The sequence below is a fragment of the Phyllobates terribilis genome, unplaced genomic scaffold (assembly GCF_046119375.1).
Source record: "Phyllobates terribilis strain yellow unplaced genomic scaffold, ASM4611937v1 Scaffold_10__3_contigs__length_209671492, whole genome shotgun sequence".
Classification (NCBI taxonomy): Eukaryota; Metazoa; Chordata; class Amphibia; order Anura; family Dendrobatidae; genus Phyllobates; species Phyllobates terribilis.
Genome location: NW_027362770.1, coordinates 200,986,531 through 201,011,273, shown reverse-complemented (window position 1 = coordinate 201,011,273; position 24,743 = coordinate 200,986,531). Strand labels below are relative to the sequence as shown.

The 24,743-nt window shown below is 54.1% G+C and overlaps 1 protein-coding gene across 8 annotated transcripts in view; it reads right to left on the bottom strand.

The window, feature by feature from the left end:
• The window catches only part of C2CD5 (C2 calcium dependent domain containing 5), a 75,327-nt gene extending 50,892 nt beyond the window's left edge, over positions 1-24,435 (bottom strand). For 4 of the 8 annotated variants that reach the window (XM_073650534.1, XM_073650532.1, XM_073650536.1 and 1 more), the window contains exons 1-9: positions 24,325-24,435; positions 24,051-24,158; positions 21,067-21,153; positions 20,821-20,992; positions 17,423-17,518; positions 17,074-17,229; positions 16,682-16,880; positions 13,028-13,179; positions 165-250 (exon numbers count right to left, since the gene is read on the bottom strand). In XM_073650534.1, the coding sequence (XP_073506635.1) occupies positions 165-250; positions 13,028-13,179; positions 16,682-16,880; positions 17,074-17,229; positions 17,423-17,518; positions 20,821-20,992; positions 21,067-21,153; positions 24,051-24,140 (1,038 nt within the window). In that variant the 5' untranslated portion in view covers positions 24,141-24,158; positions 24,325-24,435. Of the gene's footprint in view, positions 1-164; positions 251-1,947; positions 2,137-13,027; positions 13,180-15,280; positions 15,406-16,681; positions 16,881-17,073; positions 17,230-17,422; positions 17,519-20,820; positions 20,993-21,066; positions 21,154-24,050; positions 24,159-24,324 lie in introns of those variants that run through there. The other 4 variants (XM_073650540.1, XM_073650533.1, XM_073650537.1 and 1 more) reach the window with 4 other exon arrangements.
• Between the last annotated feature and the right edge of the window lie 308 nt (positions 24,436-24,743).

The following is a 24,743-nucleotide window of genomic DNA, read 5'->3' as shown; positions in this document are numbered from 1 at the left end:
AGGCCGATCGGACGAGCCGTCGCGGGGCCTTTCAGTGATCAGGACGATCATCACTGTGGTGGTGGGGAGGGGCAGGGAGGGGGGGGGGGGGGGGAGTGGCCTGGCTGCACCACAGGATCGTACACAGCTCCCACGCAGATTGATGTATCACACGCGCTGCTTACCCGCTGCTCCAGTGCTGACTGTGTCTGCTGTCTCAGGAGGGCTTTAAAGGCGCCGCCTTCTCTTCCTGCACTTCCACTGCCCATACCTAGAGGGCGCCACCAAAAAAGACAAAACTGAGAATCACTTGTGCTGAATGCAAGTAAAAAGTGATCAGAACCACCAGTGTGGACCCTGTCCTGCACCCCGGACACAAGCATCGACGCTGAGCAGAAGGATCCAGAGGAAAGATGGGGCTCAGGGTGAGAATCACCGGATGTTATATCCTGGGGTACGGCCGGCCGCGGGTACACGGCTGGTGCACATTATATTTTTCTTACTCCTGCTGCCTTGCTGTCGGCTGTCCTCGCTCACGGCTCCCCCTGCTGGATGTAAGGCCGTGAACCTCCCCTTGTGGACGTTGTCTTTACATCAGGCTCTGACCAGAACTCTATAGCAGAATGTGCTGCGTTGCCGGTACCATCAGACCTTGAGAGGTAAAGACGCCCCAGTAACACCCTGGACGCCATCTTTCCTCCACGATGCAAAGTAATAAATATATTATGGGGGAGGGGGCGAGGCGGCGTCCAGTCTTTTCTATATAGAAGGTTTATGCCTCCGTCTCGTAGACTTTTTTTCCCTCCGTGGTGTAAAGATCTCTGCTTGCTGTCAGTGAGCTGAAGCATTCACAAACAGAGGCCGAGCGGCGGTGTCAACAGGACGAGTCAGGTCAGAAAACCTACAGACTCACCGGCAGCAAGCAGAGCTCACCGGCAGCAAGCAGAGCTCACCGGCAGCAAGCAGAGCTCACCGGCAGCAAGAAATTCCAATTTCGTTGAGGAGGCTTCATCTGCCGCAGACTGGACGCTGGCCCTTTAATAGGAGACCCCCAAGCACTGCAGATTTAGTAGCTGCGATCAGATAAGGAAACGCTGCCAGTATCAGCAGAGTCCTGGAGCCGGTGCCGCTGATCGGACTGGGTGATACCGGTGAGGCGGCACTCACCACAAATATAGAGGCTCCGACTAGACAGGCAGATGAGGAGGTGATGGAGAGGATAGTGGAGGCCGGAGAGTGTCAGCAGGGAGGTGTCACATGATCTCCTGGCCGCATGGCCAATCAGATGCTTCGTGGTGGGACACATGCTATAGAAGGTTGTGCACCGCGCGATCAGTGCAGTCACCGTCCGAGGTCAGTGAATGGGAAGTGTTATACCTAGATATTCAGTGCGGGGTCTGCAGGGTGCGATGTGCTGCACAAACAAAGGAAATGCTGATGGGCCCCACACATGCAAGGACCCCACAGCAAGCAGTGGAAAACCCAAGGGCCGGGAGTGACACCATGGAAGCATCAATCATCTCACAGAGATCAGCGGCGCCATCATTGCAGATGCCTTCATGGTGCGGCTCCCAGAGCGGCTGATGTTAGTGTCACTCTGGATGCTCATGCACACGTCAGCCTGGCGATCAGCGGCGCGCCCACACGCTGGCGATCAGCGGCGCGCCCACACGCTGGCGATCAGCGGCGCGCCCACACGCTGGCGATCAGCGGCGCGCCCACACGCTGGCGATCAGCGGCGCGCCCACACGCTGGCGATCAGCGGCGCGCCCACACGCTGGCGATCAGCGGCGCGCCCACACGCTGGCGATCAGCGGCGCGCCCACACGCTGGCGATCAGCGGCGCGCCCACACGCTGGCGATCAGCGGCGCGCCCACACGCTGGCGATCAGCGGCGCGCCCACACGCTGGCGATCAGCGGCTGCTCGTGAGTACTCGGCACAGCAGACGTGCGGCCATGGATCCTACCAGCCGACAGCAGCAGGTCGTCACTGAAGGACCTGGACCTCCTCAGCCGCGGGCCGGCCGGAGCGGGGAGCGCTGGGGAGACACCGGAGGCCAGGAGGAGGCTACGGGACTGGCTGAGGCTCGGGGGCTCACAGATAAGAGAGGGGGAGCTGGGGGACACGAAAATTCGAGGACCCTTAGAAATGAGAGCTGAAGAAGGACAGAATGAGGATGAGGAGGATGAAGAAAAGAAAATGTGATAGAAAATGAAAGGAAAGCCTTAGAGTACGGGTATATACACCGAGACCGGGGAGTACGGGTATACACACACACCGAGACCGGGGAGTACGGGTATACACACACACCGAGACCGGGGAGTACGGGTATACATACACACACACACACACACACACACACACACCCCCCGAGACTGGGGAGTACGGGTATACACACACACACACAGCGAGACCGGGGAGTACGGGTATACACACACAGCGAGACCGGGGAGTACGGGTATACACACACACACACACACACCGAGACCGGGGAGTATGGGTACACACACACACACACACACACACACACACACACCGAGACCGGGGAGTACGGGTATACACACACACCGAGACCGGGGAGTACGGGTATACACACACACACACAGACCGGGGAGTATGGGTACACACACACACCGAGACCGGGGAGTACGGGTATACATATACACACACACACAGAGACCGGAGAGTATGGGTACACACACACACCGAGATCGGGGAGTACGGGTATACACACACACACAGAGACCGGGGGGGGGGGGGATGTACGGGTATATACACACACACAGAGACCCGGGGGGTCCAGCTACACACACACACACACACACACACACAGACCCGGGGGGTCCAGCTAAACACACACAGACCCGGGGGGTCCAGCTACACACACACACACACAGACCCGGGGGGTCCAGCTACACACACACACACAGACCCGGGGGGTCCAGCTACACACACACACACACACACCCGGGGGGTCCAGCTACACACACACACACACCCGGGGGGTCCAGCTACACACACACACACACACACACACACACACAGACCCGGGGGGTCCAGCTACACACACACAGACCCGGGGGGTCCAGCTACACACACACACACACACACACACACACACACACACAGACCCGGGGGGTCCAGCTACACACACACACAGACCCGGGGGGTCCAGCTACACACACACACAGACCCGGGGGGTCCAGCTACACACACACACAGACCCGGGGGGTCCAGCTACACACACACACAGACCCGGGGGGTCCAGCTACACACACACACACACCCGGGGGGTCCAGCTACACACACACACACACCCGGGGGGTCCAGCTACACACACACACACACACAGACCCGGGGGGTCCAGCTACACACACACACAGACCCGGGGGGTCCAGCTACACACACACACAGACCCGGGGGGTCCAGCTACACACACACACAGACCCGGGGGGTCCAGCTACACACACACACAGACCCGGGGGGTCCAGCTACACACACACACAGACCCGGGGGGTCCAGCTACACACACACACAGACCCGGGGGGTCCAGCTACACACACACACAGACCCGGGGGGTCCAGCTACACACACACACAGACCCGGGGGGTCCAGCTACACACACACACAGACCCGGGGGGTCCAGCTACACACACACACAGACCCGGGGGGTCCAGCTACACACACACACAGACCCGGGGGGTCCAGCTACACACACACACAGACCCGGGGGGTCCAGCTACACACACACACAGACCCGGGGGGTCCAGCTACACACACACACAGACCCGGGGGGTCCAGCTACACACACACACAGACCCGGGGGGTCCAGCTACACACACACACAGACCCGGGGGGTCCAGCTACACACACACACAGACCCGGGGGGTCCAGCTACACACACACACACACACACACACACACACACACACACACACAGACCCGGGAGGTCCAGCTACACACACAGACCGGGGACAGAAGGGAGAGACAAGTATACACACACAGAGATCGGGGAGGGGTACAGTTATAAACCCACCCTGAGACCAGGGGGTATAATCGTACACACCATACACACAGAGACCATGGGGTACAGGTGTATATGCGCGTACACACACCCTGAGAGCTGGGGGTACAGGTATTTAATACTGTGCAAAAGTGTTAAGCAGGAAAGTGTTACGCAATCAGAAGCTTCAGACATAAAACAGTTAATCAATTTTTATCAGTCATGCAAAGTGACTGAAGAAAAATGAAAATCTCGCAGGTATCCGGTGACCGCCCGCCGCCGCCTCCACCATCACCACCCGGTGACCACCCGCCGCCTCCACCATCACCACCCGGTGACCGCCCGCCGCCTCCACCATCACCATCACCATCCGGGGACCGCCCGCCGCCTCCACCACCACCATCCGGGGACCGCCCGCCGTCTCCACCACCACCATCCGGGGATCGCCCGCCGTCTCCACCACCACCATCCGGGGACCGCCCGCCGTCTCCACCACCACCATCCGGGGACCGCCCGCCGTCTCCACCACCACCATCCGGGGACCGCCCGCCGTCTCCACCACCACCACCCGGGGACCGCCCGCCGCCTCCACCATCACCATCCGGGGACCGCCCGCCGCCTCCACCACCACCATAAGGTGACCGCCCGCCGTTTCCACCATCACCATCCGGTGACCGCCCGCCGCTTTTGTGGTGACAGAGAATTCATTCTTAATTAGGCCAGACATATTTTTCAGTAGGTCTGGAGACATAGATCATTATTCATATGAGCCTGAACGTTGACGCTTGAATTAACGTTTAGCTTTGGGAGACATGGACGCACGGTAACTGAAAAAGTGATGTTTGCTAATATATTGATTATCCATTGTATCAGTCCATGCAGCTTGTTGACCTGCAAAACAGTGAATGACAAACTATGCAGATTGATTGAATACTCAAGCAATGAGAGTTGACCTCATCCCACTTTCCCCCTGACCTGTGGATAATGGCCTGAAGGACAGATGTGGGTATAAAAAAAGAGACCTCTATCCTTCTGCAGAGAGACTCTAGATGACCGTAGCCAACACACCATGGCTCCAACCGGAGGAATACAGATTTGAGACACTCCACAGGAAGTCAGCTTAAGGGACCACAGCTCCAGCTGGAGGAATACAGATTTGATCCATTGACTATCACTGAACTCACGGAGATGTTCGGAGAAGCCAGGTTGGGACAATCACGTCACTGTGACAGAGAGGTTCCAGAGAACTGCAGCGTTCTGGCCATAGTTCACACACACTGGGCCGAAGCTCCTCTCCAGTTTATTAACTTATTGCTTTTTGCCAGCAGTGCAGGAGTTAATCTGGGTTGCTGGGTTTTCCTGAGATTCTTGTCTCTCAGCTGATTTGGGTTAACTACTCTTTCCTTCTATACAGACTCTGCTCTGACTTCCTAGGGTGTCCGTAATCAGTTCTTCTGCCTGACTTGGAGAGTGAAGGAGGAGCGTTGTGTATAGGAGTTTGGAGGTTACTTAGCTATGGTGGTTGCTGTATTGCTGCGTGTTTATCTGCTTTCTCTCCTATTTGGTTTCCCCTCCTTAACTCCCTTGTGTTTCCTCTGTGGCTGAGTGAGCATTTAGATCGACTGCTATTTCTGTTTACCCTGTCTGTATTTCCCTGTCTTAGAACAGTATCACTCTATTTGTACTGTCAGGGCCTGCGCAGGAGATAAGGAGACACTCGCGACTCTGGCCTCCTCACCATCAGAGGTACCCCTGAGATAAGGGAAATTCAGGGGCCCCCAAGTGTGGCAGGGACAGGTGCGGGTCCCAACACTCAGCCATTTCCTGGTTTCGCCGTCACAGGCACATACTACAATAGGCTGTCAGCTCCTAAGCTTTGCCGTTACCTCTCCTCTGTGGGTGCCCGCCAAAAGTGGGGTGCCACTGGTGGGGGTAGTCGGCCTGGAAGCCAAGAAGTTACAGCAGCTCTAATTCCAGCAAGTCAGCAGAAGGGTGGGACTCTGTAATTTGTACCATCTTGGGTATTTGATGGGACTGTTCTACATGTCATTGTCTGTTGATGGTTAAATAAAGTATCACCACGCTGTTTTACCCTCACCCTGTGTTGGCTGAGTAGCGTTATGCCACAGGGAAGGAGTGCGGGCATTCAGTGGGATGAGCCCTGGTCCATGCGGTCTTTCTAAAAACAGCCGGCCAGTGGACAACAGCACCCACTGACCACCGTGTCTCCACACTTGGTGGCAGTGGTGGGATACTCTTCAGCCCAGCCGATCCAGGGGAACTGCATAGGACTGGTGTTCGCAGGCACCGTCCAAGGGTTCCACAACCAGGGAGACATAGGCAGACTCAGCGGGTATCAGACACCACTATGTCCAACCCCATGAGCTCAGTCTTGAGAAGAGGACGGGAGTGGATCTACAGCCTCAACAGGAAACGGCAACTACAGGAGTTGTACCAGCTTCGACGGATTGAATATATGGCCACCGACACTCAGTCAGATTGATCCAAGAATTGATCCTTTGGGATGCCCAGAACGTCGTGGAGGACGATGAGTTTCCAAGAGGAATTGAACTGCCTGCAAAATCAAGGATCCAGAGGCATACTGGAATCAAATACACTGTCCCAAGTAGCCCGAATCCAGAAGTTGAGGGTCGCAGGGAGCTTCTAGCAAGGAGCTGGAGGAGTTACCCTACTGGTACAGGCGGATCCGTACTATCGAGCTGAAGAAGCGTGGGGGAGGCAGTGCCACATCGTTCGCCTTCATTAGCTTCCAGAAACCACAGGGCGCGGAAGACGCCATGTGCAGATGCAATGGATACGCGTTCAGTTCTCAACAATTATGTGAGTAGTTACCCAGGTCAAGCAGGGAACCAGGAGAAGGATAATCGGGAGCCTATCACGTCTGGCTAATTAAGATGGGGGAGGAATGTGACGACACAGGATGTATTCTTAATTAGGCCAGATGTATTTTTCAGTAGGTCAGGAGACATAGACCAATGTTCATATGAACCTGAACATTGACTGTTGAATTGATGTGTAGCCTTGGCAGACAGGGACACAGGGTAACTGAACAACTGATGTTTGCCAAAATGTTGATTACCCATTGTATTAGTCCATACAGCTTGTTGACCTGCAAACATTGACGGACAAACTATGCAGATGGATTAAATAATCGAACAATGAGAGTTGACCTCATCCCACCTTCCCCCTGACCAGTGGATGATGGCCTGAAGGACAGATGTGGGTATAAAAAGGGACCTCTATCCTTCTGCAGAGAGACTCTAGATGACCGTAGCCAACACACCATGGCTCCAACCGGAGGAATACAGATTTGAGACACTCCACAGGAAGTCAGCTTAAAGGACCACAGCTCCAGCTGGAGGAATACAGATTTGAGCCATTGACTATCACTGAACTCATGCAGACATTTAGAGAAGCCAGGTTGGTAAAGTCAGGTGCACCTGGCCATATAACTCAATGGACTGTCCGCTTCCTAAGTTTTGCCGTTACCTCCTCTCTGTGGGTGCCCGACAAAAGCGGGGTGCCACTCGTGGGGGTAGTCGGCCCTGGAAGCCCCGAAGTTGCAGCTGCTCTAAACCTAGCGAACCAGGGATCCCAGAAAGACAGGATGATGCGAGATCAGGGCTCCGGGACGGATCACCCCCCCAGGACTCCTCGTTATTAATGATGTTGGCTGGATGTTGGGGGTCGTTGTCCGGATGCAGAATAAATTTGGAATGAGACCCCTCCTGATGGCGTCACATGATGGGTTAGTATGTGTCACGATTTCTAAGCATTTAGGACACCATTAATTCAGACATAACCCACAACTAAGAACATCTGCTAAAATGCAGCCTCAGACCAGCCGGACCCCCACCAGACATCACTGCTCCTGCAGACCCTCATGATTGTGCAGCTCTTCAGGACCAACCTGCTTCTGCTACAGCAGAATATTCCACGGTCCGGAGACCTGCCGCCAAGTTTCTGCACCCGGTTCCGATGTGTTCCTGCACAGTTGGGCCTCTTCCTCTTGTCCCCATGTAGAAGGTTCGGGTGTTTTTGGCCTCAATTCTCCCATGAAGACGACTTCTGACCAGACTTCTCCACAGCAGATGGTGCAGCTGGTCCCACTGGTCGCTGCCAGTCCTGAGCTGATGGCACTGCTGGATATCTGCTGATTTTGGAGGGCAGTACCATGCGGAGTCTCATCTGCCTCCTTGGTTTACCCCCTGCGTCTCCAGTCCTCCTCACTGCCATCTCCAGGTGATCCTTCTGCTTGAGCAGCATCATGACTCCCTGGTAGTTTGAAATTTTTGCCTTCGCCACACCTCGCTGAAGCAGTATAACTACCTGGTGTCTTGTTGCTGCACTCAGTCTTGCCAAGGTGTGTGACCTTTCACATGAGATGGTCTTCCACATCCTCACCTTTCTAGCACAGTTTGGCTGCTCTTCACCCAATTTCCTACACGGCTGTTTCAGTTTCAGGCAATGAGTCGGCACGCGGAGGCGACGGGCAGTCGGCACGCGGAGGCGACGGGCAGTCGGCACGCGGAGGCGACGGGCAGTCGGCACGCGGAGGCGACGGGCAGTCGGCACGCGGAGGCGACGGGCAGTCGGCACGCGGAGGCGACGGGCAGTCGGCACGCGGAGGCGACGGGCAGTCACGAGATACTGATGGGATTTACATTTCTCTTTTCTTCAGTCTCTTTGAATTTTATAAATTGATACAAATAAACTTATCACTTCTACTTGTAACATTTTCCTTTGCAGTATTTATTCTACGTTCCCAATGATACAATCCTACAATTTTAATGAGTAACCCACAAGTACAAAAAGACCGACGTGTGAAGATGAAACACAGGAAGCCGCACGGGCCAGAAGAGGGGCTGCACAGATATACAGGGGGGGCACGCAGAAACATGTAACCTCACCAAACCAGCTGCATCAAGCGTGATCCAAGGCCGACAAGGAAGGCAATGAACAGCGGCGTAAACAGCAGAAAGTGCCCAAATGTAGCAAATATCAGGTTAGATTTTAGCAAAGGTTAGATTTTAGAAAGGCAGATTTTAAGAGACTCAGAAAGAGAATAGGAGGGATCCAATGGCTGGATGTCCTTAAGGACAAAAATGTCCAGGAAGGATGGGAAATTTTTAAAAATGAGATTCTCAAAGCACAATCGTTAACAATCCCGAAAAGTAGAAAGAATGGGAAGCATTTAAGGAAACCAGGATGGATGAACACAGAACTTAAACACATGCTAAAAAGAAAGAAAGAAATGTTTATTAAATGGAAAGAGGGAGGCATATCTAAAAAAGATTATAATGCAGTCTGCAGATCCTGTAGGGCACGTATCAGGTTAGCTAAAGCTGACAATGAATTAAGGCTTGCAAGAGATGTCAAAAGCAATAGAAAAGGATTTTGGGGGTATGTCAAAAGTAAAAGAAAAGTCAAAGATGCTATAGGATTTTTACAGGATGAAAATGGAGAAATGGTAAGAGAGGATGTTGAGAAGGCCGAACTTTTTAATTCCTATTTTGCATCTGTTTTCTCTCAGAAAGAAAATGTAACATCAACTGATCTTCACTGTCCTTTTAAAAGGAATAGAGGAATCCAAGTTATCTGTAAACAGAAAGATTGTGAGGGAATATTTAGCTAACATAAATGAGTTCAAGTCTCCAGGTCCAGATGAATTACACCCCAGAGTACTGAAGGAGATCGTAGAAGAAATTTTAGAACCACTCTCCATAATCTTTGAAAATTCTTGGAGAACAGGAGAAGTCCCAGAAGACTGGAGAAGAGCAAATGTTGTTCCTATCTTCAAAAAGGGGAAGAAGGTGGACCCAGGGAACTATAGGCCGGTGAGTCTGACTTCTATACCAGGAAAGATCTTTGAACAAATTATTAAACATCATGTATGTAAGTACCTGGATAAGAATGAAGTGATTAACCAGAGTCAGCATGGGTTTGTAACTAACAAGTCATGTCAGACTAACTTAATTTCCTTCTATGACAGAATCACTGACTGGGTGGATCAGGGAAATGCTGTAGATATAGTATATCTTGACTTCAGCAAAGCATTTGACAAAGTATCTCACACCATCCTTATTGAAAAAATGACCAAGTATGCAATGGACCAGGCAACTGTTAGGTGGATTCATAACTGGCTTAGTGATCGGACTCAAAGGGTGGTTGTAAATGGCTTCACATCCAGCTGGATGAATGTCTCAAGTGGGGTACCACAGGGCTCCGTCCTGGGACCTGTATTGTTCAACATCTTTACCAATGATTTAGATGAAGGAATTGAGGGTAAACTGATTAAATTTGCTGATGACACAAAGCTAGGAGGGATAGCTAATACTAGAGAAGAGAGAGAGAGGATTCAAAAAGACCTAAATAAACTGGAGCAGTGGGCAGCAACCAACAGAATGGTTTATAACAGGGAAAAATGCAAAGTACTACATCTGGGCAATAAAAATGAAAAAAGCATATACAGAATGGGAGGAATAGAGCTAAGCAACAGCACGTGTGAAAAAGACTTAGGTATACTAATAGATCATAGACTGAACATGAGTCAACAGTGTGATGCAGCAGCAAAAAAGGCAAATACAATTCTGGGATGTATTAACAGAAGCATACAGTCTAGATCACGTGAAGTCATTATCGGACTTTACTCCTCTTTGGTCAGACCTCATCTGGAATACTGTGTACAGTTTTGGGCACCACATTTTAAAAAAGACATCGACAAACTGGAGCAAGTTCAGAGAAGAGCGACCAGAATGGTGACCGGTCTGCAAACCATGTCCTATGAGGAACGGTTGCAGGATTTGGGAATGTTTAGCTTGCAAAAAAGAAGACTGAGAGGAGACTTAATAGCTGTCTACAAATATGTCAAGGGCTGTCACATTGTAGAAGGATCATCTTTATTCTCATTTGCACAAGGAAAGACTAGAAGCAATGGGATGAAACTAAATGGGAGGAGACACAGATTAGATATTAGAAAAAACTTTTTGACAGTTAGGGTGATTAATGAGTGGAACAGGCGGCCACGAGAGGTGGTGAGTTCCCCTTCAATGGACGTCTTCAAACAGAGGCTGGACAGACATCTGTCTGAGATGATCTAGTGAATCCTGCTTTGAGCAGGGGGTTGGACCAGATGACCCAGGAGGTCCCTTCCAACTCTACCATTCTATGATTCTATGATTCTATTCTATGATTCTATGCCGCATGGTGGACTCTGACTGATAAGTGACAATACACAAATGTAGGTAATGTTACCTGGTAACAGGACGGTGTTGTAAAGCAGTTCAGAGACCCACGACGCGCGTTTCGCTGATAAACAGCTTCTTCAGGAGGTGGTTTAGAACTAGCGATATAATGGACGGCCTTGGATCACACTCTTGATGCGCCGTCTTAGGCGATGTTACATTTTTCTTCGTTCGCTTGGTATTCTGTATCACCACCTCGCCCAGCGCTGCACCGCCGGCCCGTCTGCTCCTTTCTTGGCCTATAACTTTTGGCAGCTCCATACATTTCTTATCTGTACACGTCTGTCCTTAGGTACATATATTTGGCTGCTTATTTGCTTAGTTTTGGGTTTTGCACAGATGCCCCGAGACTCACATACAGAGGTGTGTGTGATGTCTAATTTATTTAAGCACCTGCCGAAAACGATTGCACAGACCTGCGCCGCTGCCCGCCGGTACAGAGATCTACCACTATACACCCGGCATGTACACAACTATGCCCAGGAGAATGATGAATGATGGGGGAGTTATCAAAACCATGACTGAGGTGTAGAGGGCGCGAGCTGGGCAGCTCAGGGATTTACAGTCCGGACCTGTATGGAGCAGAGGTGGCGACCCGGGGCTGCCCCCCCCCCCCCGGAGGAGCAGAGGTGGCGACCCGGGGCCGCCCCCCCCTGGAGGAGCAGAGGCGGCGACCCGGGGCCGCAGAGGTGGCGACCCAGGGCCGCCCCCCCCCCCCCCCGGAGGAGCAGAGGCGGCGACCCAGGGCCGCCCCCCCCCACCCCCTGGAGGGGCAGAGGTGGCGACCCGGACACTATCGCTCTCCTTGTGTGGGGGACGCGTTTACACTTACTGGTGAAGGCAGCGGATGGGATTGCAGATGAGATGAGCAGGTGCATATGTGACCGGAAAACCGGGGAAAATCAGTAATGGGGGCACAAAGGACTGTACTCACCGGGGGAAGGGGAAACTGCCGAATAGATCAGTAATCACAAGAGACGGAGGTGGAAGAGGTGTGGGGAACTACAGTAACCAGAAAGACCTGTAAAGTCAAAGGGGCCAAGGGCGGGGGTGGGGGACTGTACACTAGAGAGGGGGCGGCACTGTATCCGAGTATGGGGGGGCGACGGAGGGGACGGCACTGTATCCGAGTGTAGGGGGGGGGGACACGGAGGGGAAGGCACTGTACCCGAGTGTGGGGTGGGCCACGGAAAGGGCGGCACTGTATCCGAGTGTGGGGGGACCACGGAGGGGACGGCACTGTATCCGAGTGTGGGGGGGGACCACGGAGGGGACGGCACTGTATCCGAGTGTGGGGGGGACCACGGAGGGGACGGCACTGTATCCGAGTGTGGGGGGGGGGGGACCACGGAGGGGACGGCACTGTATCCGAGTGTGGGGGGGGGGGGACCACGGAGGGGACGGCACTGTATCCGAGTGTGGGGAGGACCACGGAGGGGACGGCACTGTATCCGAGTGTGGGGAGGACCACGGAGGGGACGGCACTGTACCTGATTATGGGGGGCCATAGAAAGGGCGGCACTGTACCCGAGTATGTGTGTGTGTGTGTGTGGGGGGGGGGTCACGGAGGGGACTGCACTGTACAAGAGAAGGGGGCCATGGGGGGAGGGAAAACGGCACTGTGCACATCGGTGGGAGACGTTTTGGACCCTTCAGACATCTTTTTGATAACTTGCAGCAGTGGAGGAAATAATATAAAAATAAACAAAACACAAAAGCAAAGAAGGACAAATGAGGAGACATAAGAGCGCGTGGACTCGTGGCTGGAGGCGTCTTACCAGTTTTAGGAGTCAAACTCAGATCTGTGTCTGAAGAGGAGGACTGTCGGCTGTACGACTTGGAAGGTGAAAAGGAATAGGTTTGGTTTTTCAGAGGGGTGGAGGGTCCGGATGAGTGAATATTGGGGATTAGCTCTTCATTGAAGGGGGTCCTGTCAGAAGAAGGTGGAGACATATTAAATAACCCCCCAAATAAACCAATCATTGGGGGGCATCTCCCAGTGTGGTTTGGGATGACTGAGGTGACCACGTTCCCGGTGCCTCATTGTCAGTGCCGCTCCTCAGGCCAGCGTCTGCCACCAACGACAAAGATCAGCAAAGAAAAAGTATAAAGAATGAGAAACAAAAGAAGCAGAAGACCCCCGGAGCAAGCAGAAGACCCCGGAGCAAGCAGGAGGCGGGCTCGTCCTGCAGCCGCAGTGTCCTCCTCCCCCGCTGCCCGACTCCTGCATGTTTCCTTATCTACCAGCTGCACTATCATGCATCAGCTACGCGGAGCCAGAACTAACACTACGCCCCCCGGCGGCTGCCGCCGTCACTTACCTGGTGCCCCTCCACTGACTGCCAACCTCCGGACCCCGGACACAGGGAAATCCGAGTGATGGGTCAAGAGATTCTGCCGGGGCTCAGCGAGGACCCCTCATCCCTGACCTCAGCGAGGACCCCTCATCCCTGACGTGTCATTCTCACAAGAACATTGTAAATTAAGTAGTAGCCTTATACTCCAGATACACCCAAATCTGCAGTTACCTCCAGAGCTGAAATTCAAAGCACTGCTGCCAGATGATCAGTCACACAGCACTGCATTATGGGTAGTGTACCATTCACTATTAGTGCAGTATATCACTGTGATGAAGAGTGTACACTGCACTGTAAACAGGACTGTGGAGTTGGTATAAAATGGATTGACTCCTAAAATATATAATAAATTGGGTACAGTCGTTCAATGCAGTTTGTGGGGAATATTTTTTCATAAGAATTTGGGAAAGTTATGAAATGTCCTATTCCGGATCTCAGGGTCTGAACTTTAAGCTGAGATGAATCTGCGCTGCAGTTCATGTACATGATAAGTAGTGAAGCTTCTCCTCTACAGACACAAAGGGAAGGAATGACTGCCCTCATCTCCGAACTGCTAGAGTGAACTTGCTATTATAACTGATAATGCTTCAAACATGATAAGTACAATTAAACTGATGAATGCGAATAACGAAGAGCAATTCCGCCGCAGAAACGCTTAAAAAACGCTTGGTAGAAGGTCTGCCATGTTCCCCAATGATAATCCGCATCTGCCGTGCACATGCTGCGGAGATTTCCGCTGTGGATTATCATTGCGGAAAAATCCGCAACACTACTAATTATTTTGCGGAATCGCGGCGTTTTTGCTGCCATTGACTTGCATTGAATCACATAATATCTGCATGACTACATGGGCACATGCGGATATTAAGCGTTTCAATGCGTGGATGGTACCCGGGTCTGGAGAAGAGGAGACTTTCCTCCGGACCCGGGTACCATAGAACCTGTAAAAAAAAAAAAAAAAAAAAAAAGAATAAAATAAAAAATATACATTATACTCACCTTCCGATGGCCCCCGGTGTCCTTATCCGATCAATACGTCATGGAAGGTCCTTTTAGACCACCGCGAGAGACTGGGGACACTGGACGGATCGGATAAGGACACCGGGGACCATCGGAAGGTAAGTATAATATTTATTTTTTAACATTCTTTTACGGTCACACTATATATGCCGGTTGTTGCATGGATTTATATAGTGTGACCAAGTTGTCAAGCACTTTCCAAGTGATGCTAAAAGCGCTTGATAACCCGCATGCTAAAATGCAAGTGAAGAACGCGTCACATCCGCATGTCCCTGGGAGGAAAAACGTATGTACAGCAGAATAGTGAGTGCAGCTCTGGAGGTGACTGGAAGATAAGCCACGATGGAACAGCAGAATAGTGACTGCAGCTCTGCAGGTAACTGGAGGATAACAGGGAGTGCAGCTCTGGAGGTTACTGCAGGATAAGACATGATCTAACAGCAGAATAGTGACTGCAGCTCTGCAGGTAACTGGAGGATAACAGGGAGTGCAGCTCTGGAGGTGACTGTTTCTCCTAGTGAACGAGAGTGGAGCTGGAAGTCAGTGGAGGGGATTCTGCGCACACCGGAGCACCTGTCCGTTGGTAGTAAGTGGCAGTGCCAGCCTACCCTGCCCGCCTGCTCTCCCCGCTCCTGAGGGAGAGGGGTCTCGTACCAGTGTAGATGAGAGTGGGGACAGACACAGAGAAGTTCTGAGTAAGTCGTGAGCCGGAAGCAGTGTGAATAGGGCTGTTGTGAGTTGAGCGATATCCGTGGCTTGGTGGCTGGACCAGCGGAGACCTGAGAACAGCGGCAGCAACACGTGGAAGAAAAAGAGAACAGGACACAAGTTCTACAGGTTAAGAAAGATCAGGCTAAGAAATGGTTAATGGAAGATCCCATCCGAGAAGCATGCAAGAAGAGAGCGTCATACACTGAGACTAACGGGACACAAGAACAGACACACAGCTCCTCCAGACTGCACCACAGAACTATGTCCCAGAGCTGCACTCACTATTCTGCTGGTGCAGACACTGTGTACATACATTACATTACTGATCCTGAGGTACATCCTGTATTATACCCCAGAGCTGCACTCACTATTCTGCTGGTGCAGACACTGTGTACATACATTACATTACTGATCCTGAGTTACATCCTGTATTATACCCTAGAGCTGCATTCACTATTCTGCTGGTGCAGTCACTGTGTACATACATTACATTACTGATCCTGAGTTACATCCTGTATTATACTCCAGAGCTGCACTCACTATTCTGCTGCTGCAGTCACTGTGTATATACATTACATTACTGATCCTGAGTTACATCCTGTATTATACTCCAGAGCTGCACTCACTATTCTGCTGGTGCAGTCACTGTGTACATACATTACATTACTGATCCTGAGTTACATCCTGTATTATACTCCAGAGCTGCACTCACTATTCTGCTGGTGCAGTCACTGTGTACGTACATTACATTACTGATCCTGAGTTACATCCTGTATTATACTCCAGAGCTGCACTCACTATTCTGCTGGTGCAGTCACTGTGTACATACATTACTGATCCTGAGTTACCTCCTGTATTATACTCCAGAGCTGCACTCACTATTCTGCTGGTGCAGTCACTGTGTACATACATTACATTACTGATCCTGAGTTACATCCTGTATTATACTCCAGAGCTGCACTCACTATTCTGCTGGTGCAGTCACTGTGTACATACATTACATTACTGATCCTGAGTTACCTCCTGTATTATCCTCCAGAGCTGCACTCACTGTGTACATACATTACATTACTGATCCTGAGTTACATCCTGTATTATACTCCGGAGCTGCACTCACTATTCTGCTGGTGGAGGCAGTCTGGGAGGAGCTGGTGTTCTGTGCACTGATGGACGAGGTATATATATATATATATATATATATATATATATATATATATATATATATATATATATATATGTGTATATATATATATATGTGTATATATATATATATATATATATATATATATATATATATATATATCTATATCATGCTCTGTGACCCGGGGGATGGCTGTTACTTACTCCTTCAGCTCTTTACATGGGGAGTGACAGGCCGGCAGGAACGGCGTTGGGTTGGTCAGTTTATCCAGTGTACAGGCGGTACCGATGGCCCGGACCACCAGACCAGACTCGCCCTCCAGATCAAAGCATTGCAGGTAGCCCACCACGGCGTTGCCTCGCATCTCCAGCACTTTCAGGCCGATCTTCCTCTGCAGCTCACCTGGTGAGGACAGTGGTATTATACATACAGGGGTCTCAGGGGTATGAGACGCCAGCGCCTCCCTGAGGTGGGGGGAGAGCGGGGCCACGTGACGGGTCACCCCATGAACGGACGTGATCACTTCCCTCAGCTTCTCCGTATACATTGATGCCACATCTGCACATATACATGTAGCCCGCCCGGACCCCCTCACCTGACATGAGAGAGATCAGCCGCTGCCGCGCCTCATTGGACGCTCTCGGGGTCCGGATCCGGTCAATCCACTGATATTCGGGGTCCTCGTTCACCACCAGTTCCTCTACGAAGCCGTGGATGACGACCGCGCGGTACGACTTAGGGATGGACGTGGCTGCAATGTAAACACACAGGACTGAGGGAAGCACCGTGTGGGGGGTACACCCAACGCAAAAACCCCCCTGAAAAGCTAGAGGGCGCTGCACATATCACCCCAGAAGAGATCACAACCACAGGATCAGTCCAATAAGGACGACTACTCCCATCAGCAGAGCCGCACACAGAGCCGGTGACTACTCATCACTTACTGCAGAAGAACTTCACTCCGCAGGAAGATTGTCGGAAGCGATTCAGATCATTGAAGAGATCCACTTTCACCACCACGCTGATCTCTCCACGAATCCCTACACAAGGGAAAACTGATCAAAAGACAGAAATGGCAGGAGCGCGACAACGAGCTAGCCCCACGAGAGGACGACATTGATACAGACATGAGTGACAACGAGCGAGCGCCAGAAGAGACCACCACTAACACACAGAGGAAAGCAACAACGAGCGAGCGCCAGAAGAGACCACCACTAACACACAGAGGAAAGCAACAACGAGAGAGCGCCAGAAGAGACCACCACTAACACACAGAGGAAAGCAACAACGAGCGAGTGCCAGAAGAGACCACAACTAACAGAGGAAAGCAACAAAGAGCGAGCGCCAGAAGAGACCACCACTAACACACAGAGGAAAGCAACAACGAGCGAGCGCCAGAAGAGAACACCACTAACACACAGAGGAAAGCAACAACGAGCGAGCGCCAGAAGAGACCACCACCAACACACAGAGGAAAGCAACGAGCGAGCGCGAGAAGAGACCACCACCAACACACAGAGGAAAGCAACAACGAGCGAGTGCCAGAAGAGACCACAACTAACAGAGGAAAGCAACAAAGAGCGAGCGCCAGAAGAGACCACCACTAACACACAGAGGAAAGCAACAACGAGCGAGCGCCAGAAGAGACCACCACCAACACACAGAGGAAAGCAACAATGAGCGAGCGCGAGAAGAGACCACCACCAACACACAGAGGAAAGCAACAACGAGCGAGCGCCAGAAGAGACCACCACCAACACACAGAGGAAAGCAACAACGAGCGAGCGCGAGAAGAGACCACCACCAACACACAGAGGAAAGGGACAATGAGCGAGCGCCACAAGAGGACAACATTAACACACAGAGGAAAGAGACAATAAGCGACCGCCACAAGGGCGCAAAATTGATACAGACATGAGTGACAACAAGCAAGCGCCAGAAGAGAACACCACTAACACACAGAGGAAAGGGACAAAAACCGAGCGCCACAAGAGGACAACACTAATACACAGAGGAAAGGGACAACAAGCGAGCGCCACAAGAGGACAACATTAATACAGAGAGGAAAGAGACAACACTAACACACAGGGGAAAGGGACAACGAGCGAGTACCACATCAGGACAACATTATTACTAAGAAGAAAGAAACACAGAGCAAGCGCAACAAGAGGACAACACTAATACAGAGAGGAAGACGATAGAGTGAGCATGACAAGAGGACAATACACAGAGTGAAGAGACAACAAGCGAGCGCCAGAGCTCTATACTCAGACAAAAGGGACAACAAGCGAGAGAAATAAGGGAACTACATTAAAGAAGTCGTCCTCTACTGGTACAACCCCTTCTTGATCTAAATGTTTGGCCCCGATAAAATAGAACAGCCTATATTCACCTCCCGAGCCGGCGCCATTGCAGGGGTGTCGGCACTCGCGGTCCCGGAGCTCTCGTGCGGATATGACGACACAGGAGCTTGGCGCCCAGTCAGCGCTGGCGTCACTGTCCTCGCCTTCGTACGAATTGAACATGAAGAGGAAGTCAGAGATCAGCAGCAGCTCGGACTTCCTCTTGATGTTCGATGGCACGGACAGTGACGGCAGTGATTGAGGGCCGGGGTCATGTGTCACAATAACCGAACGGGAACCCCGGGACCGCGAGTGCCGACACCGCTGGTAGTGAGCAGGCACAGAAGCCCCGGGACAACGAGTGCCGACACCGCTGGTAGTGAGCAGGCACAGAAGCCCCGGGACAACGAGTGCCAGCACCGCTGGTAGTGAGCAGGCACAGAAGCCCCGGGACAACGAGTGCCAGCACCGCTGGTAGTGAGCAGGCACGGAAGCCCCAGGACAAAGAGTGCCAACATCGTTGGTAGTGAGCAGGCACAGGAGCCCCGGGACAACGAGTGCCGATACCGCTGGCAGTGAGCAGGCATGGGAGCCCCGGGACCGCGAGTGCCGATACCGCTGGCAGTGAGCAGGCACGGGAGCCCAGGGACAACGAGTGCCAACACCACTAGTAGTGAGCCGGCACGGGAGCACCGGGACCGCGAGTGCCAACACCACTAGTAGTGAGCAGGCATGGGAGCCCCGGGACCGTGAGTGCCGATACCGCTGGCAGTGAGCCGGCACGGGAGCCCCGGGACCGCGAGTGCCGACACCGCTGGTAGTGAGCAGGCATGGGAGCCCCGGGACCGCGAGTGCCGATACCGCTGGCAGTGAGCAGGCATGGGAGCCCCGGGACCGCGAGTGCCAACACCGATGGTAGTGAGCAGGCATGGGAGCCCCGGGACCGCGAGTGCCAATACCGCTGGCAGTGAGCAGGCATGGGAGCCCCGGGACCGCGAGTGCCGATACCGCTGGCAGTGAGCAGGCATGGTAGCCCAGGGACCGCGAGTGCTGACACCACTAGTAGCAAGCAGGCATGGGAGCCCCGGGACCACGAGTGCCAACACCACTAGTAGTAAGCCAGCACGGGAGCCCCGGGACCACGAGTGCCGACACCGCTGGTAGTGAGCTGGCACGGGAGGCGAGTGTAGGTTCTTTTATTTTATCGGGGCCAAACATATAGATCAAGAGGGGCTATCCTAGTAGTGGAATAGCCCTATAATTCAGACGAGAGCAACAAAGAGCGAGCGGCACAAGAGGACAACACGAATACAGTACTTCTAAAAGCGAGCACCACGAGAGGACGACATTAATACAAAGAGGATCCTGACAGACAGCGAGCGCTACAAAGGAATGCCGTGAGGGTGACAAGAGGACAACGTGAGCAGACAACAAAATGTGACAAAGCGGACGGCCACGATGGCTGCACATGGAGGTGACTTGTCAGACAAGCATTTCTGTGTCTATATTGGTGGGGGCTGTATATGGCCCTCGGGCTGCGGTTTGTGCACCCTGGTACAATACATCTTCATCCTGCAATCATCCTTTAATTGGACCGAGCTGTTAAGAGTCCGACTAATGAGAATATTCTAATGTTCAGCCTTATGGCTACAGTGCTAGACGGCCATAGATCAGGCACAACATGAAATTCAGTGGACACAGAGGGGCCATCGTGGCCCATATACAGAAGGGGAAGAACTGGAACCTCAAGAATTAATGGAGGGCCACAGAATGATAAAAGTGACAGGAAAGGGCAGGGTTAAACGGCTTTGCTTATGCAGAAATAAAACCACAGCCTCCGAAGTAATAGGGATTACAGAGGATTATGAAGGTTGGAAACTTATGCTGGAGGAGCAGACATATTGGTTGTGACTTAGCTTTTCGACGAAACCAAGTCATAAGATTATGTAATCGCACAGGACGGCGGAGCTGGAGACCCCCTACATCCGCCCGCTACTTACCATGTATAGTGTCGTATATAGGAAACCACCCTGAAATGACGGTGGCGGCCTCAGTGTACAGTAACGGGTCGATGTCTATGTACACCTTCCCGATGGCGTCATTGGCGCTGTACGTGTCGTGGTCCAGGACTGTGATCTGTAGCGGCTCATCCTGCAAATCCTCATCATCCACCTGCAGAGAACGAGGGGTTAACATCCAGCAAAGTATCTGAACTCCCAACATCCACTGGAGATATAAAGAGTCACCTCAAACTTAAACCACTCCGAGTTCCACTGTGGATTGAGAGACTTGGGGTACACGTCAGTCTTAAAAGTGGTGTTTGCAAACTTCACCTGAAGACATGGAGAAGAAAGAGTTAATAAGGAGATGATCCAGTCATAAAGAAATAAATATACCTGAGGGAAAACACAAGTATATGACAAAGAGGATAGCCAAAAGTACACAACAGGCAGAGAAAGACAGATACAATGTATCAACTGCAGAAATCGCAGCACAATGGTAACCGCGGCAACCAGGAAGCAAAGAAGTCAGAGACTAGAGACAGAACTGGCTGCCACTAAGGTCAAGGAGGACCAACCACAGGCAGGAGGACCGCAGGAGCCTGCCTGGAGGCGAGCGGAGGACGAGGCACGGCGAGCGCAGCCCTGGAGGCCAGCGGAGGACGAGGCACGGCGAGCGCAGCCCTGGAGGCCAGCGGAGGACGAGGCACGGCGAGCGCAGCCCTGGAGGCCAGCGGAGGACGAGGCACGGCGAGCGCAGCCCTGGAGGCCAGCGGAGGACGAGGCACGGCGAGCGCAGCCCTGGAGGCCAGCGGAGGACGAGGCACGGCGAGCGCAGCCCTGGAGGCCAGCGGAGGACGAGGCACGGCGAGCGCAGCCCTGGAGGCCAGCGGAGGACGAGGCACGGCGAGCGCAGCCCTGGAGGCCAGCGGAGGACGAGGCACGGCGAGCGCAGCCCTGGAGGCCAGCGGAGGACGAGGCACGGCGAGCGCAGCCCTGGAGGCCAGCGGAGGACGAGGCACGGCGAGCGCAGCCCTGGAGGCCAGCGGAGGACGAGGCACGGCGAGCGCAGCCCTGGAGGCCAGCGGAGGACGAGGCACGGCGAGCGCAGCCCTGGAGGCCAGCGGAGGACGAGGCACGGCGAGCGCAGCCCTGGAGGCCAGCGGAGGACGAGGCACGGCGAGCGCAGCCCTGGAGGCCAGCGGAGGACGAGGCACGGCGAGCGCAGCCCTGGAGGCCAGCGGAGGACGAGGCACGGCGAGCGCAGCCCTGGAGGCCAGCGGAGGACGAGGCACGGCGAGCGCAGCCCTGGAGGCCAGCGGAGGACGAGGCACGGCGAGCGCAGCCCTGGAGGCGAGCGGAGGACGTGGCACGGCGAGCGCAGCCCTGGAGGCGAGCGGAGGACGAGGCACGGCGAGCGCAGCCCTGGAGGCGAGCGGAGGACGAGGCACGGCGAGCGCAGCCCTGGAGGCGAGCGGAGGACGAGGCACGGCGAGCGCAGCCCTGGAGGCGAGCGGAGGACGAGGCACGGCGAGCGCAGCCCTGGAGGCGAGCGGAGGACGAGGCACGGCGAGCGCAGCCCTGGAGGCCAGCGGAGGACGAGGCACGGCGAGCGCAGCCCTGGAGGCCAGCGGAGGACGAGGCACGGCGAGCGCAGCCCTGGAGGCCAGCGGAGGACGAGGCACGGCGAGCGCAGCCCTGGAGGCGAGCGGAGGACGAGGCACGGCGAGCGCAGCCCTGGAGGCGAGCGGAGGACGAGGCACGGCGAGCGCAGCCCTGGAGGCGAGCGGAGGACGAGGCACGGCGAGCGCAGCCCTGGAGGCGAGCGGAGGACGAGGCACGGCGAGAGCAGCCCTGGACGCGAGCGGAGGACGAGGCACGGCGAGAGCAGCCCTGGACGCGAGCGGAGGACGAGGCACGGCGAGCGCAGCCCTGGAGGCGAGCGGAGGACGAGGCACGGCGAGCGCAGCCCTGGAGGCGAGCGGAGGACGAGGCACGGCGAGCGCAGCCCTGGAGGCGAGCGGAGGACGAGGCACGGCGAGCGCAGCCCTGGAGGCGAGCGGAGGACGAGGCACGGCGAGCGCAGCCCTGGAGGCGAGCGGAGGACGAGGCACGGCGAGCGCAGCCCTGGAGGCGAGCGGAGGACGAGGCACGGCGAGCGCAGCCCTGGAGGCGAGCGGAGGACGAGGCACGGCGAGCGCAGCCCTGGAGGCGAGCGGAGGACGAGGCACGGCGAGCGCAGCCCTGGAGGCGAGCGGAGGACGAGGCACGGCGAGAGCAACCCTGGAGGCGAGCGGAGGACGAGGCACGGCGAGAGCAACCCTGGAGGCGAGCGGAGGACGAGGCACGGCGAGCGGAGGACGAGGCACGGCGAGCGCAGCCCTGGAGGCGAGCGGAGGATAAGACACGGTGAGCGCAGCTCTGGAGGTGAGTGGAGGATAAGACACGGTGAGCGCAGCTCTGGAGGTGAGTGGAGGATAAGACATGGTGAGCGCAGCCCTGGAGGCGAGTGGAGGACGAGGCATGGTGAGCGCAGCTCTGGAGGTGAGTGGAGGACGAGGCATGGTGAGCGCAGCTCTGGAGGTGAGTGGAGGATAAGACATGGTGAGCGCAGCTCTGGAGGTGAGAGGAGGATAAGACATGGTGAGCGCAGCTCTGGAGGTGAGAGGAGGATAAGACATGGTGAGCGCAGCTCTGGAGGTGAGTGGAGGATAAGACATGGTGAGCGCAGCTCTGGAGGTGACTGGGGGATAAGACATGGTGAGCGCAGCTCTGGAGGTGAGTGGAGGATAAGACATGGTGAGCGCAGCTCTGGAGGTGAGTGGAGGATAAGACATGGTGAGCGCAGCTCTGGAGGTGAGAGGAGGATAAGACATGGTGAGCGCAGCTCTGGAGGTGAGTGGAGGATAAGACATGGTGAGCGCAGCTCTGGAGGTGAGTGGAGGATAAGACATGGTGAGCGCAGCTCTGGAGGTGAGTGGAGGATAAGACATGGTGAGCGCAGCTCTGGAGGTGACTGGGGGATAAGACATGGTGAGCGCAGCTCTGGAGGTGACTGGGGGATAAGACATGGTGAGCGCAGCTCTGGAGGTGACTGGGGGATAAGACATGGTGAGCGCAGCTCCGGAGGTGACTGGAGGATAAGACATGGTGAGCGCAGCTCTGGAGGTGACTGGGGGATAAGACATGGTGAGCGCAGCTCCGGAGGTGACTGGAGGATAAGCTCTCACCTCCACGAAGGCGTCGGTCAGGTCGCTGGCCCGGTCCATCACCGGTAAGTGGCGCCCGGCCACGATCTTCACCTTCAGCTTCCCCGGCATGGCGGCGGCTCCGCTCACCTGCGGAAAACAGCGGAGAGTAATGGAATCCGCTGCCGGGATATGAGGAAAGGTGAGCGGTATATACAGGGGGTGACTGTGTGTATAGCACACCTGAATACGTCACACCCCCAGTATACACCATCTCACACTATGTTTACAGCGTCCGCCCGGTCACATGACTTACTGATGCGGGATATTAGCACTCCAGAGCGCCCGCTCTCCTCTGCCGTCACTACTTCCGGTTCCGATCAGTCACGTGATGAAAAGTACGGAGCGCGGAAAAGACCAAGAAGCCTGAAGTGCGGAGCACAGGGGAAAGCAACAGAGTGACGGACGCTGACAATAATGTACAGAACACATAAAAATACCGACACTGAGTACATACATCACTGATCCTGTATTATCCTCCAGAGCTGCACTCACTATTCTGCTGGTGCAGTCACTGTGTACATACATTACATTACTGATCCTGAGTTACATCCTGTATTATACTCCAGAGCTGCACTCACTATTCTGCTGGTGTAGTCACTGTGTACATACATTACATTACTGATCCTGAGTTACCTCCTGTATTATACTCCAGAGCTGCACTCACTATTCTGC